At 35.5% G+C, this 18,996-nt stretch overlaps 1 protein-coding gene across 1 annotated transcript in view; it reads left to right on the top strand.

The window, feature by feature from the left end:
• Positions 1–18,996, top strand: part of ARHGEF38 (Rho guanine nucleotide exchange factor 38) — a 121,518-nt gene that overhangs the window by 75,930 nt on the left and 26,592 nt on the right. Inside the window, exons 5-7 of the mRNA XM_055342357.1 lie at positions 5,781–5,798; positions 16,032–16,231; positions 18,596–18,729. Coding sequence (XP_055198332.1) covers positions 5,781–5,798; positions 16,032–16,231; positions 18,596–18,729 — 352 coding nt within the window. The remainder of the gene's footprint in view (positions 1–5,780; positions 5,799–16,031; positions 16,232–18,595; positions 18,730–18,996) is intronic.

The raw sequence follows: 18,996 nt of genomic DNA, 5'->3' as shown, positions 1-18,996 counted from the left end.
AAAAAAAAAAAACTTGCTATCCCATGCATTAGCTCCTTGCTAGACCATGTATTAATGACCACAGCTTGGTTTTCTTTTTGATTTTTTTCATGTACATGAAATATGGACATGTGTTTGGGCTGATCCTTTGAAATGGAATAGGTATCTTACTGTATATATTGTGTTCTACCGCATGATGCTTAAAGCCAGAATTTCTGCCCTACTCCACTTCTTAGTGGTTCCACTGTGGTCTTTCATTTCTGAGGAATATCCATTATCAAAGATTTAACCAGAGAGGGTTGTGATATCTAAATCAAAGCATACCAGCCAGTCTGAGCACTCCCCCCCTCCTTATATATTTTATAGTAGGGGGACAAAAAATGGGGTCCTAATGTGGTCCAAGAGATGGATAGCTGAATTAAAGTGAAATTAGCAGACTAAATGAGACTAGAGTAGTCCCCCACCTTATCCATGGGGGATACATTTCAGTGGATGCCAGTGGATGTCTGAAACCAGGCATAGTACCAAACTCTATATATACTATGGTTTTCCTATACGTGCTGACAATTCAGAAGGAGGAGCATCTGCTTCTGGATCACGACTAACTGAGGTAATTAAACCCCCCAGATAGGGGAACTACTGGACTCTGGAAAATGTCTTTCAGAAGAGAACTGGGACTGAAAGTGGCCTTAGACAGGGCGCAGAGAATTTTTAAAAATTAACTTTATCACCTTCTACGGGTCATTAAATTGCTGCAGTTCTTTACCCATTTTCATATCATGGAAAAGAATATATTCAAGTCACAATGTCACAAACATTTATTTATGCTTATGCTATAGCAAGCATATATCTGGGTGCTGCAAATTCAAAACTAAATAAGAATTAGACCCTGTCCACAAGGAGCTTGATATGATCAGGTAATTCTTAAAGATAAGATGTGACAAGTAGTTCCAGTTCATTATTTCTCCAGTATTAGCAGTTTAGTGTTAGAAGTCAATTCAGAGAAACCTTAAAGTTTGAAGTTGTATCCACCTTAATAAATTCATGAATTAGGAGCAACATCTTCTAAATATACAGATACTTGCTTTCCTGTGGAAAAATAATGATGTTATACCAGGTGTGAATGAATACTTTTCTTACCTTAATTGAGTGGCAAGATCTGATCCAGTAATGTGTCTACCTTGAGTCATTGTCCTTCTTCAATTTCTAGAAATAAAAGAGAGGAAACTCACAGCAAGTGCACGACTCACACCTTTGGCCATCACTCCAACTACAACCCCAGGAATGGAGGTCCATACCAGGAGCAGAAATAGTTAACTTACTTTGGCTTATGCTCCTAACAGTTGACTGGACATGGAGCTGTCAGTTCAGTGGGGGTGAATACTAGTTTATTATTCATTAAGACTTCTGACTTCTAAGAGAAAGAAATGGACCCTACCAGAATATTCCACTTGGCAGTGTGGTTCAGTACCATAGTCCCTAAAAGCAGCTAAAGGCAGAGGTAATTTTGAAATATCAAGAAGTCTCAATTACTGAAAATGACTTCAGACTCAATGACTTATTTGATCTTTTTCTGAAAGCCTTGAGTTATTGCCTTGGTGGGTGTCCCAAATCTGGTATATTCAGCACTATTCTGATTTTAGAGAATAATTTCAGGCACTGGAAGGTGCTAAGGTTTAGAAAGCACGAAATCCAAGTGAAGTAATATTGGCACAACTATTTCTTAAGGGAAAGAAAAATCAAAATAAAATAGCTTAAGTTAGAGCTATTTTCCCAAAAGTTGCCTTTCCATGAAAATAAAGTTGATGATGAATTGTACTGGTCTGCCTGAAAGCTGAGAGCAGAATTATTGACATTACTATAATACTGACCCCAATTGAGCTAAGCTTTAAATTCTGAGAAACAGGTTTTTAAACAGGTTTATAGGCCAAAGAGAGCCTGGAACACCCCAAGGGCTTGGCTTCCCTTGCCAAGTAATCAGTCAGAGCTATTACTATGGCTCTGCCTTTTCCTTGTGGCTAAATAACGGAGCCTAAGTGCACAGTTGCCAATTTCTAATGAATATTAGGTGTGGCCTCCATTTTCTACCGTGCAAGGGGATATTGGAACAACAGGGTTTGAAGCAATATCCATGAGAGAGGTAGCTTCAGGTCTCAGAAGTTAAAGCAGATTTTTAAAGCTTAGGTTGCATTTGAACTAAAATTAAAACATGTTTATTGAGGGCCTAATAAATATTTATTAAGAATGCTAGATAATATTCGAAAAAAATATGTATGCATAGTTCTTGCCTCCTAGGAACACACCTTCTACTTGGGTAGATAAACAAAACCATCTGGAAAGTTTAATAACAATATCAGAGTTAATTTAAATAACACACCAGAAGCTGTCACGGTGAGGTTCAAGGCTAATTTCCAAAAGGATGGTAGAGAGTTTCCTGGTTTTGTAACAGACTTGAGCTCATAACCTTTGGCTATTCTTTGAAGCCCATTATCTTTCAAAAGAGAAGATAATATTTGTATCTAGAAAATATTTTTCAATCCCTTTGAAATGTTAGGACAGCACTTCTTGTATGAGTTCCCCTGTGTCAGATCCACAGGAATGTGTATTAAAGGTGCAGAGTCTCATGTTCTGCTTCAGATGAAAGAGGAAGAAAGGAAAGAAAGAGAAAGAAAGAAAGAAAGAAAGAAAGAAAGAAAGAAAGAAAGAAAGAAAGAAAGAAAGAAAGAGAGAGAGAGAAAGGAAGGAAGGAAGGAAGGAAGGAAGGAAGGAAGGAAGGAAGGAAGGAAGGAAGGAAGGAAGGAACTGTGGGGGTCCAGTCCACGAAGCTACATATTAGCTAGATATTAACAAGCACCCTGTGATAATTGTGGATACATACTCAGCTTAAAAGAACACCTTCAGAGAAAGAAGCACATGGATTTTCTTCATGACTATAGATACATTCAGGGCTTGGAGATCTTAAGAAAGAAAAGACTAAAAGTATCTGGAAGCACAATATTACATTTACATCTGTAGCCTGCAAACTGGAAATCTGCATGTTTTTATTTGTTCAACAAGGAGTATTTACAGATTCTCAGTAGTGACCCCTTAGACTGCATGAAATGTTATTAATACAGTCTCTAAATTTATGGAAGTCATTTGCTAATGCTCTAGTTACTTAGCCTCTTTGGGGTTATTTAAGGTTTCTGATCTGAAGGAGGAAAAAGAAAAAAAAAGCTATAAATGTAAGTGCTACTATAATTAGAATAGCCTGTCTGCTACCTCCTTTTTCTGTTTTTCTAGCTATAAATACCACCAAATCTCTGCTGCCTTTCAGAGGCCCTAGAGATCTGTTTATTTTGTAATAGGAAAAGAACTAAAGGACTTTTCTGAGTTTTTTGGTAGCTAGAACACAAGTTTCTAGCTTTATGCCTCATTGTTAAAAATTTATATGCATTTTTCTTCTTCCAGACCGAAGCGACTATCCTCAGGAGGAAAACTAACTCTAGTCATGGGGGTATTTTGGCTGTTCATATGACTACTACAGCTCCTCCATTCAGAAGGAAGCTGAAAGCTCATGCAAAGCAGAACCTAAAAGAATAGAGTTCAATATGTTTGCCACATTTTATATTTCTTAATGTTATTCTAATGGAATGTTCCAAATTAAAATTAAAATCGTTTTTGGAAATTTTTTCAGTTCCTTGTTATGTGGCACCATGTTTGAAGAAAACTATAATCATTAAGATATAGCCACATAGGAAATGTGTTCATTGTAAGTCAAATTATAATGATCCCATGAAGGTAGGAGGTGTGGAAGTATTCATATTAAGTTACTTTCCCCATAAAAGGATAAATGAACACAATCTAATTTCTTCCTTCCTGAATTGTCCTTGGCTGGGGTTAACTTCAAAATTTCAGCCTAAAAGGGAGACTTTAAAAAAAATGATGAGCAAGTAAGGAGACCCTATAACATAATGCTACTATGCCATTACTCCAACAGGGTTTCCCTGTTAGAAAATCTCTGAGGTTCCTTTTTATACAATGCTACACTTACGTTAAACACCATGCTAATTTATGTCATAGTATTTGTTTTATTTGGTTGAAATAAATGAAAAAGAAAAAAATCTATATCTTTTTTAGGAGTTAAAAGAATAATCTTTTCTTTCAACTTCAAATTTCGTGTTTTGGCTCCCAAACGATCATGTTGTTCACTTGTTCTCTTCCATAGAAAAATGCATTTATATTATTATTCAACTTCTCCCCAAAATTTTCTGATCTATGATCTACAGAGCATACTAGGAAAATGAAATTCTCATTAGAAGGGGACAGAGATTAAGACAAAAATGTGAGCTTAAAGGAAATGAATAGAAGGAAATACAGGGTTCAGGGTGGCACAATTTCTTTCATTGACATAGAAGAGTTCTTCAAACAACAATAATTGCCTGAAATGATAGCAGCCGCTGATTTTTTAAACATTAGAATTCTTTACTTGATTCCAACAAGAAGATCTTAAAGTCAGCACAACCTAGTTATTTTGGGGTATCTAGGAATCCGTTCATATAAGATGTCTGAAGAGTGAAGGAGTAATTGTTTTTACATATACGTATACCATTGTTTTTTGCATATATGGAGTACTGGGATTGATTTTTTCAAAATTAAGTCCATTAAAATTTATGAAATTCAAACTACATATTTATCATGGATTTTCTCAGTGAAAATGAAAAAAACATCTACTATTATGAGATGGGGGTCACAATATTTTTTTTTACACTGAAAATATTCAGGGCAAATGGGTGGCTCAGTAATTGTCTGTCTTCTGCCCAGGATCCCAAGGTCCTGGGATCCAGCCCAGCATCAGGCTCCCTGCTCTGCGGGGAGCCTGCTTCTCCCTCTCCCTCTGCCTGCCAGTCCCCCTGCTTGTGCTCTCTCTCTCTCTCTCTCTCTGTCAAATAAATAAAAACTTTTTTTTAAGTGACAGTGTTATGGAGAAAAAATAAAACAGGGAATGAAGATAAAGAGAAGCATAGGAGGCAAGGCAAAATTTTTTAAAAATTGGTCCAGGAATGTTTCATTGGGAAGAAGAAACCTTTGAGCAAAGACCTGAAGGAGATACAGAGGGCACCATATAGATACCTAAGGAAAGAGCAAGCCAGCAGAACTGCAAGTGCCAAGACCTGGAGGCAGAAGCCTGCCTTTGGATTTCAGTAAGATCAAGGAGGCTGTGTGGTTGCCATAGTTTGGGGGAGTTTGTGAACAACAGGAAATGAGGTAGAGAAGAAATCAAGAGAGACAGATCAAGTTGCCTTGGAAGGACATTCATTGTACTGAGCAAAATGGAAGCCACGAAAGCTAGTAATAGTTACTGGAAGTTTTTGTGGGAATTACCTTATTAAATAGGCGAATTTTTCATAACTTGCATTAGTACTGTATATAGAGATATTCTGTAGTGCCTGATGGTCATTTCCGGCAAGTCATTTATACTTTACTCTGGAGTCTTGTAATCTATTTAATGGATTCTCTTTTTCTCATGATGTAAACAAAAAATTGATGTTTAAATCCATTTTTGCATAATCAAAAACAATAGTTCTAAGATCCAAATCAATAGTTTTTTTACCCTAGACAGTATGAAACAAAGTTAGTGTATGTACACTACAGATAAAATTTTAGGGATGTGATTATAAAATAATGAGACCAATTCTATAAAACGTTCATGGAAAAATAACACCACTTTATTTAGTGAAAATTTAAAGATTTTATAATGTTTGCATTTACCTCAAATATGCAGATTTACATTAATTTACTTTTCTCCTCCTCTCTTACAGGAAAATATATATGCAAGAGTAAGTACCTTGTTTTAATAATAGAAATCAAATGTAACTATAATGGGAGAGTGGGGGAATGGCATAACTGGGTGACAGGCATTAAGGAGGTCACTTGAGGTAATGAGCACTGGTTGTTATATGCAACTGATGAATCACTGAACTCTACCTCTGAAACTAATAATATACTATATGTTAAGTAAATTAAATTTAAATAAAATTTAAAAATATATATATAATGGGGATAAAGCTGTTGAGTATTTCCAAAAATTAGAAGTTTTGGTTTTTACAATTATGTCCATTGCTTTTAATACATTATTTCCATTTATCTGAGGTGATCCTACATATTAAATTATCTCATGTACTTTACAAAATGTTTTTGAAGACTCCTGGTATATAATTTATTTAAATCACAAGTTTGTTGGTGCCAGGAACTTTTTAGGAACTGCTCATCACATATATTATTTAGGAATATTAATGTGTTCAAAAACACACCTTCTTAAGAACTACATTAGACTTTAAAAAATCTTAGATAAATACTCTACTGGTTTTGAAGTTTCTGTAGATTAATGTACAAAAGAAAAGATTGTGCATTATAGTAAATATTGGGTTTCTTCTAATTTGGATTATTATATGATTTATAGAGAAAAAACAAACACACACATATATATATAATATGTTCAATATACCTAAAATATTAATAGGAAATAACTTGTCACTAAGACAATATAGAAATTATAAAGTAGCACACATATACACACACTTTGGAAGATGTCCATTTTTATAGAAGGGAAAGCATAGTCTAGTCTAGTACTGAATGGATGATACTGGCTTAAATACAAACTCATATTTATAAGGACTTTAAAAAAAGCACATTTGCTTTAGCATGGTCAGCAATAATCTAAGGGCCTGAGTTCCTAGTCTGTGTGTTTGTTCTTGTACATGTGTTTGTGTGTGTGCCTCTGTATTCTAAATTCCTGAAACTGTACATCAGGAAATAAAAAGCCTACAATATAAAAATTATATTACTTAATTTAATCTGTAAACACCTGTCATTCATGCTTTGTTACAGAGCAATGATGAGGAAAGATAGAATTCCAGAAGTGAGGTGCAAGAACCAGGCATCCATCATAAAGGGGACTGAGAAGTTAGTTTTTGACATAGCAAACAGGCACCAAACGCAACCAGTCCTCTCACTTTATGAGTCTTTTCTTCCAAAAGTAAAAAAATATATATGTGTATATATACACATGTGTGCATATATACATGTATATATATATATATGTGTGTGTGTATATATGTATATATATATATATATATACACACACACATCCTACAGTGCAAATGTAATTTTTTTCAATGAGTTCCCAATTCTGAGACAATTGAATTTGGAAAAGTGCATAATGGGTGGGGGCCTTTGTCCTTTCACACATGGGGGTCTTCCTGGCTTCTCTTCAGTGATAGCTGGTGTGGTTGGAGGGGGTGGGGAGATTAAGGTCTCATTAAAAACCCTGTGCCCCTGGCATTGTGCCTAGGACCGGAGATTTACATAGAGGAACTATGTGAATTACAGAAGAACTTCCTGTGCTACAAATTCTGCTCAGGTTTCTTTTCCTAAAGCTTAGGTCTTTATAACCAAAAGACCAAAAAGAGGGAGAGAGATTCAGAGAAGAGTGAGAGATTCTTTTAATATAGTTAGCATGCACAGGCTCCTACACACAGAATACAACAAACAGTACATTGTATTGAAATGCTTGCTTAAAAAAATCTCAATAGCTTTTAGGACAATCCCGCTGTGTGGGAGTTAGCAGGCTTTGTATGCCCCCTCTAGCCTATTCTATACATCAAGAACTGGAAAAGAGGACGAGCAATCGCAGCATGTGGCTGGATGAACATCAAAGCTACATTTGCCATGAGTTATTTTCCTTCCTGCTTCTCTCACTCTGGTCATGATGTGCACATGCTGCCACATAAAAGGGTAAAAAGCAATGTCAAGTGCTTTGTAATTGTTTGGCTCCTTAGCAGCTAAGGCCAGGAATATTGCAGCCAAGAGTGCATTTAGGAAATGTGGGTTTTTTGATACTTCAAAAAAAAAAAAATCTCCCTACTTATGGAAACGGAAAATTGTGTGTGGGTTCTTTTTTTTACAGTTTACATTTTAAAAAATGCAGAAAAAGACAAGAATACTTATAACTCCTAAAATGTTTATTTTGAATTATAATCTTATGCAAACATCATAGACAGTATTAAAAGTGACAAGAATCATAGAATCCTGCACCAAAAAGTCCCCCTAAAAGCATTTGATATAAGTCCCATGTTTGAAAGCAAGAAAAACATAACTATTCTAAATTTAACTATCTCCAGAAATGCAATGTTTCATCTTTATGCTTTTTCACTTTTTTTTACACGTGCTCTCTGTCTTGATCAGATATTTCTACCTTTGGATTCAGGGTTTCTATCGATCTCAAAATGTTATAAGTTATTTCTCCTTTCTTAAGCTTTATATTTTTAAAATTATTAAAGAAACACTGTGAAATATATTTTTAAAATTATTAAAGAAACACTGTGAAATACAGAAAATCAAAATGAAGACCGTGGGGACAATCGGTAGTCACATTCCACAGTTAACTGTTGTAACATTTCATGAGTCCCTCACTTCATAGCAATTTTTTCTCCACACACATGCATATTGACTAACATGGGACCACTATATATTTCCTGTATGTCAACTTCCTACCTCATTCATCAGTATATCATGGACACCTTTCTATGTTAGTAAATATAAATCCACATTGCTTTATGACTGCATAATATTTTACCTGATGTATATACCATAATTTAGTTTACCAAACCCTTATAGATACTTGAATGGTGTCTATCTGTCCTATAAAGATTGATGTTTTGTGTTCATTCTTATAAATGATCTCTGTACAATAATTTGATTTTCTTAGAAGGAGTTTCTAAAAGTGGAATTGCTAGATCCAAAGGCTCTTGATACTTAGTGCCAGAAAATTTAAGAAAAGTTGAACTAGGGATGCCTGGATGGCTCAAGGGTTGAGAGTCTGCCTTTGGCTCAGGGCGTGATCCCGGGAACCGGGATTGACTCCCACATGGGCTCCCAGCAAAAAGCCTTTAATGTTGTGTCCTGCTTAAAAACTATAAGATTGTTTTAAAGTGTAATCCCTGTTTCCTTTACATTCTTATGTAATTTCATTTTTAACATTAGAATCTTTGATCTATATGGAAATTATTTTGGTGTAAAGGATTCATTTTTGATATTTTCTTCTATATAACTAGATAATTATCGCAATGCCTGATACTGAATAATTCATTTTTTTCTATTGAGTAGGAATGTCAAATTTATTATGTACTTCATTTTCTTTTTTTTCTTTTTTTTTAATTTTTAATTTTTATTTATATATGATAGTCACAGAGAGAGAGAGAGGCGCAGAGACATAGGCAGAGGGAGAAGCAGGCTCCATGCACTGGGAGCCCGATGTGGGATTCGATCCTGGGTCTCCAGGATCGCGCCCTGGGCCAAAGGCAGGCGCCAAACCGCTGCGCCACCCAGGGATCCCTGTACTTCATTTTCATACATATTTGTATTTTATTTCTTGATTTTTTTATTTTGTGCTACTCTTCTATCTATATATGAACCCATACCAAACTGCTTTCACTTCTACAGCTTTATATTTTAGTGTAAGATATAACTATGGTTGACCCTTAAACAGCATAGGGCTTGGGGTGCTGACTCCCATGCAATTGAAAAGCCATGTATAGCTTTTGATTCCTAAAAAACTTTACTAATACTCTACTGTTGACCAAAAGCCTTACTGAGAATATAATTAGTCAATTAACATATATGTTGTATGTTCTATAAATTATATACTGTGTTCTTATAATAAAGTAAGCTAGAGAAAAGAAAATTTATTAAGAAAATCATAAGTTGAGGGCACCTGGGTAGCTCAGTCGATTAAGCAGCTGACTCTTGATTTTGACTCAGGTCATGATTTCAGGGTCTTGGGATCCAGCCCCTCATTGTGTTCCGCATTCAGCAGGGAGTTTGCTTGAGGATTCTCTTTCTCCCTCTGCCCCTCCTCCCAGAGCTCGTGCTAGCTCTCTCAAATGAATAAATACATTTTTTTTAAAAAAAGATAAAAACAAAGAAAATCATAAGGAAGAGAAAATATACTCAGTATTGTGCTGTATTTATTTTAAAAATCCATTGTATAAGTGGACATACACAATTCAAATCCATGTTGTTCAAGGGTCAACTATAATCTCCGCTCAATACTCTTCAGAATTTTCTTGAATATTTTTGCATGTTTCCTTCTTTAAAACTTTTGTGTTCTTGTAAAACTATATGTACCATCGTTTAAAAAGCCACATAGCTGGGCACCTAGGTGGCTTAGTCTGTAAGTGTTTGCCTTTGGCTCAGGGTCATGATCTCAGATCTTGGACTAGAGCCCCACATTGGGCTCCCTGCTCAGCTGGGAGTCTGCTGCTTCCTGCCCTGCTTGTTCTCTCTCTCTCTCTTTTCTCTCTCTCAAATAAATAAAATCTTTAAGAAAAAAAAGTCAAATAGTTCTATAGGATTTAGGAAAATTAGCAATTCCCTCTTCTCTCACCTGCTTCTAAAGAACATAGGCATTTTACTTAATATTTTGGTACTTAATCTTCATGATGTTAAAAACATGTTTGGTTTTTCCCATTGTAAGTATTATGTTTTGACTTCCATCTATGGAACACAAGAATTTCTCTCTCCCTATGCCATCTCGACTACACACACACACACACACACACACACACACACACACACCTCCACACACCCTTCCCATCTCTCCATTTTTCCCATGTGATTATATTGTCATTTGGATTAGAACAGTAGTCAGTGTTTGATTTATTATATTTGAGTGTATCTGAGTAAATTTCTTTTCAGAGCTAAACCTTGGAATAAACTGATTACTTGTTTTTCTGGGAGTTAACTGTTTATTTATTTTCATTTTCTTAGTTTTCTTTGTTTTAATCATTAATGCCACACTCACAGCCAGTTATCTCTTAAGACAGCTGGATGCATTATGGATGCTATCAATTTCATCTCCCTAAAACAGCTTCTCTCAGAGCTTTCTGACCTGTTGAGTTTGGACCAGGTGACTGGGCACAGCTGTCTTTGAGGACTTGTCATCCTGGAGAATCTCTCTTTTTTTAATAATAAATTTATTTTTTATTGGTGTTCAATTTGCCAACATACAGAATAACACCCAGTGCTCATCCCGTCAAGTGCCCCCCTCAGTTCCCGTCACCCATTCACCCCCACCCCCCACCTTCCTCCCCATCCACCACCCCTAGTTCACTTCCCAGAGTTAGGAGTCTTCATGTTCTGTCTCCCTTTCTGATATTTCCTACCCATTTCTTCTCCCTTCCCCTCTATTCCCTTTCACTATTATTTATATTCCCCAAATAAATGAGACCATATAATTTCGGAGTCCTTCTCCGATTGACTTATTTCACTCAGCATAATACCCTCCAGTTCCATCCACGTCGAAGCAATGGTGGGTATTTGTCATTTCTAATGGCTGAGTAATATTCCATTGTATCCAGTCATCCTGGAGAATCTCTTTACCTCTTTCCTGTTTTTAGTGCATCCTTCAATAGGTTCCCGTGTTCACCAAGAATACATGGGAAGTAAAATTTTAAGAAATTTTATATCCAAAAATCTTTATTTTACCCTCACACATGATTTATAGTTTGATCAAGTATAGAATTCTAAATTAGGGAATCCCTGGGTGGCTCAGCGGTTTAGTGCCTGCCTTCGGCCCAGGGCATGATCCTAGAGTTCTGGGTTTGAGTCCCACATCAGGCTCCATGCATGGAGCCTGCTACTCCCTCTGCCTGTGTCTCTGCCTCTCTCTCTCTCTGTGTCTCTCGTGAATAAATAAATAAAGTCTTTAAAAAAAAAGAATTCTAAATTAAAAATCCTTCATCTTTAGAATTTAAGGGTAATTCTTCATAATTTTCTAGTTTTCAGTATTGCTATAAGACATTTAAAGTTTTTTCTCATTCTTCACCATTTGTTTGTACCCATTTGTTTACATATTTCTCTGAAGGATTGTAGGGTCTTCTATTTGTCCCCAGTAGTCTGAAGTTTTAGGAATTCCCAGGTGTGAATCCATTTCATCCATTGTGCTGGGTTCTCAGCCAGTTCTTTCAACATGCTAACTCCTGTTCTGTTCTTGAATTATTTTACTGATGATTTCCTCCCCATATATACTCTGTTCTCACTTTCCGGGACTCTACTTATTTCAATATTGGATCTTTTAGACCAATCTTCTAATTTTTCACATTTTTGTTCTCTTTTCTATCCCTTTGAATTTTTTATCTTCTTTCTGGAAAGTCCCTGAACATTTTCTTCAATACCTGTGAGATTTTATTTGTTATTATCCTTTTAATTTCCAAGAGCTCTTTCTTAGTTCTCCAAAGGATCTCCCTTATTTGTACAGCACTCTAAAAATTAGGCTGTTTTGGGGCAGCCTGGGTGGCTCAGCGGTTTAGCGCCACCTTCAGCCCAGAGCCTGATACTGGAGACCTAGGATTGAGTCCCACTTCAGGCTCCCTGCATGGACCCTGCTTCTCCCTCTGCCTTGTCTCTGCCAATTTCTCTCTCTCTCTCATGAATAAATAAATAAAATATTTTTTTAAAATTAGGCTGTTTCTTCAGCAAGTTTCCAACTAGTCCTTCTTATTCTAATTCCCACCTCCCTCTCTCTCCACTTCCATAGTTTCTCAGGGTCTAACTAAAGAATCTTTGGAGAAATGATTAAATTATTGTCTCTCCATATTACTGGTTCTCTCCAATTTGAATCTCTCTGGTAATAAATCAATTACCATTCATTCATGTTCTTTACATCTTCTGAAATTTCTTAATGGTTCTGTATTTATTTTCACAATTTTTTATTTGTGTCAAATCCTATTTGTTTATTATTTGTATAGTGATATACAGTTTTTTCTAAAATTGACTTAAGGTGTTTTAAAGGGAGAGTGAATTGAAAATAAATTCAATAATGATGTACATGTTTTGTGGCTACTGTAAAATTAATATTAAATTTAGGATAGTTGTGGTCATAGAACAGAGGAAATTCAAAGTAATATGATCAATAGTTAAATGATTATTTTTCCTTCCTCTGTTTTCTCCCTCTAATTAAGATATATTGGTGTATCTCAATGTTGTATATCTGATTCTTCGTCCTCCACCACAGTTTTTACATTGTTTAAATGTCATTTTTACTTTCATTGTGTGACTGTTTTCTTGTTTCTGATGCGAAGCTCTTTATAGCAAAACTGGGTGCTGCTAAAACAAAGCCAGCTGTGTTTACTTGACTTTGTAAAGTCCTAATAATTCACAACAAGATTAGTGTAGCTACTTATGGTACTAAATATTTGCCAAAGTATTCATGATAAAACAGAGGAAGATGAAACAGAATTACAAATTAATGACTACCTTAGTTTTTAGCCTAGTGTATATGGGAAATTGTTACTTTTTGTTGGGGATACATGTGATAATGGGTGCTTGGCTGAGCTGGGTTATATCACACATACAACTCATTTTCCTCTTGCAGTTATCAGAACTTAATCTTACCCAAAGGGATTAGATGGGGTGAATGCCTGGAGTGTCATTATCTTAAAAGACATCCTCTATCTTTTCTACCATATTGCTTGTCTGTATGATGCAGATATCAGAACATCATTGCTCATCACTTGGGCTGTCCAAAGTACATGTCTGAAGACAAAAGTGTCTGGGAGATTTCTCATTTTTAAGAAAGCCTTTCTAAATATTTGCATTTGTGATACTTTTAAGAGAAACAGTAATCATTCATAATTGGTATTATTATCGTTTGAAACAGAAAAGGGAGGTAATAGAACTTTGATGTCAAAACGGAATGGAAAAAAAAATAATGATAAGATAGGGACACAACTAAAGGGTTGAGGCTGGTTTTTTGAAAGATCTTAATAAGGAAGAAAGAAGGCAGCTCAGAGATACTAGACTGTCCTTTAATGCATCTGGGGATGTTTTTATAGTTAAAAAATTTAAATATGCATATAGCAATAGACCACACTAATAAACTACCTTATTAAAATTGAATTTTCTTTGAGTTGTTTGATTATATTTTGATAGCATTTCAGTGATTTTTAGAAGATTAAACTAATATTTGGTGACAAAGGGAAAATGCAGAAGAAATTCTGATTTTATTCATACAGATAATATGATTTCTTCTAATTATTTTAATACCTTCCATATTCCAGACCTGTTCTTATTTAAGGGAATAATTTCTACTCAACTGTCTAAACTATTGTATTGTTGAAGAATCTCTACTTAAGATATATAAGAAAATGCCGTATTTCATATTTGAATATTCTGCTTTTGATATACCATTAGTTAGAAAATATATTTTTAGTTACTTTTTTTTAGCATTCATAATAGATTTACAGTTTTTCCCATCCACTTCACCCAGTCCTCTGGGAAACCAAAATATCTCCCTCTCCCTATCTCCCTCATACCCTCCTTGCCATCCTGTCTCCTTACCAAATAGATTTGGTATAAATGGGAAGAAGGTACAAGATAAATCATATTAAAACAACTCTTTACTCCCTTGCAGACCTTTAATACTTTGATTTTCCTTAAAAAAAAAAATATTGCCTTTTGGTTTGCTTCCATCTTTTTCTATTATAGTATCATCTTTTTCTCAGCATGTGACAAAACTCCTCAATCTATTATTCAGGACCATTGTGCAATTTTTTTTTGGCAAAAAATTCAATTTAAAATAAAAACACATTACAGAAAATCTGAAATCTATCACTTCAATCTCCAAATATTCATTGAGAAAATACTATATGTTGTGCCAGAGATGTAGTGATGACAGAGAATTGCGCATAAACTGGTAGGGAAACATAATGATTCCAGAGGGTTAATAAGTGCTATGATAAAAATAAAAATGAGGAGATGTGGACAGAGTGACTGATGTGTATGAGTGTGTACACATGTGTGCGCATGCACATGATCATTTAAAGTTTCTTAGTTTCTCATTTATCAAATGAAGAGTTCAAATAGATGATCTCTAAGGTGTTTGCAGACCTTTTCTAATGATAAACTTTTCTAATCTTGTCCAAAATTTTTTAGATCCATTTCACCATTCCAATGATGTGGTATGTTGTCTATCTATATTGATATTTAGAAATAATAATTGAAGAATTAAAAAAATTAAACTATTAGGATGTGAAAACTATCAATATTCTTATCTACTAAAAAACCAAATGAAAACAAAACCCAAAAACCAAAATCCAAACAAACAAAAAACCTAAAAGAAAATAAATGTGTATATCTGTCCACCAGAAGGGATTCAAAGCCCAATTTGTATCCATGCTCATTTATAGTGTCTCTTTATTTGCCCTTTTGCAAAAAAAAAAAAAAAAAATGAATGACAGTGGATTGGACAATGACATGACCAGTTCAATTTCTATGAACTGCTTGGCTAGTTGGAATGGTTGTAATCTCACTTCAGAAGCTCCTAAAGGAAGAGTCAGGCATGAGCGTTCACTTTTGTGTAGCCATTTGAAGATCTGTTGTTTAAGAAGAATTCTATGTGGAAAGTCATGGAAAGTATCATGTGATAGCAATGATTAGTAACAGTGGTGGTATTAATAATTAATTTAGGGAACTATTGCATTTATTATAAATCTCTTTTGGAAACCGTGGTAGAACCTCTGAAACACTATGAATTCAACTATTCAATTTGGTAGAAGAGAGGAGACAATGCTTTCTTTTAACGATACTTGGCAAGTCATCTTTTTAAATAATTAATTTCTTTTCCTCACTGATAATCACAAAAGTGCCATCAGGAAAATGCATTTTTCTTGGTTGTCATGGAAAAATGCATTCTGAAATTGTTTCCAACTATTGTTATGAATTTTGTTATTTAAAAAAATATATAAGTGGAACATGGATAGAAATCCTGCTTTGAGTTCTCAATGGACAGATACACTCACGTGTTCTTGTAAGCTTTTGCTTGGTAGTAGGGTCTTTCAGCCTGGCTTCTTTCGGTCATCCATCGCTCTTGCTTCATTTTTAGAAATGGTATGCAGCCACATGGAGGAAAAATAAAGGAGAAAAACAGTTTCAAGATTAATCATAAAAATCACAAAAATGAAAAGGAGTAAGACAAATGTCTGTGAAACTGATATTAGTTATGTCTATTGTAGAGGCAAGCCAAACCTACTGGACATGGGCTCTTTGATGATCAAACCAATCCAGCGTGTAATGAAATACCCGCTCTTGCTGTGTGAACTCCAGGGCTCCACCCCTCCCTCTCACCCAGACTTTGGGGCGCTGGGGGATGCCTTTACTGCAGTGAAAGACATTAACGTGAACATCAATGAATTCAAAAGACGGAAGGATTTAGGTAAGAAGAGACATGATGAATTGAGTGTTTACTGTGATTGAAGTGTTCTGCTTATGCTCCCGAGAATCAGAATATCTAAGTGGTTACAGCAGTTTTCAGTGATCATGTTCGCTTGATATCTAGAGTTAGAGGTTGGGAGCAGAGTGTAGCTTTGCCTGGCCAGCTGAGTTCAGGAGATCATGAGGCAAAAAAAAGAAAGAAAGAAAGAAAGAAAGAAAGTAAGAAAGAAAGAAAGAAAGAGAAAAAGAAAAAGAAATTTAAAAAAATCAAGTAGCCCTATACTTGAATTCTTTTGACCCCTCATGCCTTGTAACATACTGTGGGCTAGAGATACCATAGCACATTGTTCTCCTGTCACTGGTGATATGTGTGGTAAGAAGGAGACATGGCATGGCCAGGAAGCTAGAGTAGTGAGAATCTAGAGCCAAATCAGTGATGAAACAGGCCCAGCTAATACATCAAGCTCATCTGGTTCTGGCACATAAAGAATGGAGATTTTGTAGCAATAATATAATATAATAATCCCTCTATTGAAGGGAACAAGTATATTTCTTTCTCAAATTAAAAAATTATTGTTACGAATTTGTTAGCCAAGATGTAAAATTCATGTCTGAAGTGGAATGTAGATTTCAAAACAGGAGGCACAATTATAGGGTTCCTATCATCCCAGATGTAGTAATGTACTGGGATAGATTGTGTGTGTCCTTTGTCAGTGTGATTTGTGTCCATAAGTTCTTAATTGGCTTTGTACTTCTAATACTAAATGTCAATTCAACATTAAAGCAATGGTAGGACTTTAGAGCTAACTGCTCCAACAACTTCATTTATTTACATTGTTTTTCTTTTCTAAATTTATATTTAAAAATAGTATGTATTTATATTAATAAATTAAAATTACAAAGAAGGGACTAGAGAAAAAAAGTAAAAGTTGTAGAGGAAAAGACACCATAAACAAATTAAAAGACAGTCCATAGGCAAAGGATTACTATATAGAGTATATCATTACTGATATTTAATCAATAATAAAAACATTCTAGGGATGCCTGGGTGGCTCAGCGGTTGGGAGTCTGCCTTCGGCTCAGAGCGTGATCCTGGAGTCCTGGGATCGAGTCCCATGTTGGGCTCCCTGCAGGGAACCTGCTTCTCCCTCTGCCTGTGTCTCTGCCTCTCTCTCTGTGTCACTCATGAATAAATGAATAAAATCTTTAAAAAATAAGAAATAAATTCTAATACAAAAAAAAAAGGTTAGTTAAAGAAGGAAGCAGTTCAGAAAGACCAATACATTTCTAAATGTTAAGCTTCATTTATAATCAGAGAAATGCATATTAAAATCACAATGACATATCATTCTCATCCTATCAGATTGGCAAAAAAGATTTTTAAGGGACAATGTTAGGTGCTGAATCTCAATCTGCAGATGAGAAGTCTTCAGACTTTCTACGTCTTTTTTTTCTATTTTCTTTCTTCTCTTCTCCTTCTTTCCATCTTTCCTGAACACGTGTGGCACTACGGTTTGCTGGGGTTTGCTTTTAAACTTAATTACATATCATGTTTCTTCTAGTTAATATTGGCCTTCAGTGGTTCCCTAGTTTTCCATTTCTGAGTATGTCATAATTTAGTTCACTGTTCCTCTATGGATAAACTTTTTGATTGTTCTAAAATTGTGCTATTGGAAAATGTGCTGTAGGGAACAAAACGTTGTATGCCTGATATGGAAAGCAGCTTCTCTGCACAGATTTCCTGTCATAGGCTATACGTTTAGAAGGTTCTGCCCATTTGTTCTCCCTAAAAAATGTATTGGTTTAATCCTCACCAACTGTGTGTAAGATTGCCCATCGCCCGGCACCCTTACCGGAACTGAATTGTAGAAGTATTTAACATTTTGAACAATAGGAGAAGTGAAAATGATCTTAAAGATAAAAAGATAAAGCTCAGAGAGGTGACTCAGCTTTCCCCAAATGTCTCAGCTAGTGGAGAGCCAGCTACTCTAGAGTCTAAGGTCTCCTTATGTTGGGTGCAGTTTCCTTAGCTAGGTCTTGAGGCTTCATTCTAGAGACTGAAGACAATATATTATCTGAGAAAAGAGAAAGTTTTTCTCCAGTGCCAAGTATTTTTAAAATGTGATAAGTACATGGATCTTGAGCTTTGAGGAACTCAAGTCCCTGGACACCTGAGTTTCCAGTCAGTAGGTTGGGCAGCTGGGCTTATGCCTGGGGAGTGGGGCCAGAGCATATTGCATCTGCATCAGAGGGTCAAAAGTCACTTAGACTTCTATCTTAAATATGGATCTTGAATTCTTTGGATGAAACATACACTCCCCATGTTGCACATGTTCAGATATGTGATTGCATTCTTCCATTTCAGTTCTAAAATACAAGAAGAATGATGAGGATGAATCACTTAAAGATAAATTGTCTAAACTAAATATTCATTCAATTAGCAAGAAATCAAAAAGAGTGACAAATCATCTAAAGATTCTGACCAGAGGAGAACCACAGGTAATTTTTCTTCTTGGGCCACATACGTTCTTCTGGGGCATATGAATGCTGATATTTTGCTTATTATCAGAGCTGTTTCTAGAACACTGAGAATCAAGGTAGTGGCCAGATGTTGATCTTTTCTTTCTACCTCTTTTAGGGGAAATGGAGTGTGGGTGGCTTTGACACTATTTTAGCTGTAGTGCTTCCACTGAGGAAGCAAAGGAGAGAAAAGGACATGAGGACAGGGCTCAACATGAGATGCCCCGAAGTCCTGATACTCACCAT

Source organism: Nyctereutes procyonoides, unplaced genomic scaffold (genome assembly GCF_905146905.1).
Source record: "Nyctereutes procyonoides isolate TBG_1078 unplaced genomic scaffold, NYPRO_anot_genome, whole genome shotgun sequence".
Taxonomy (NCBI): domain Eukaryota; kingdom Metazoa; phylum Chordata; class Mammalia; order Carnivora; family Canidae; genus Nyctereutes; species Nyctereutes procyonoides.
This window is presented reverse-complemented; position numbering and strand designations above follow the sequence as displayed.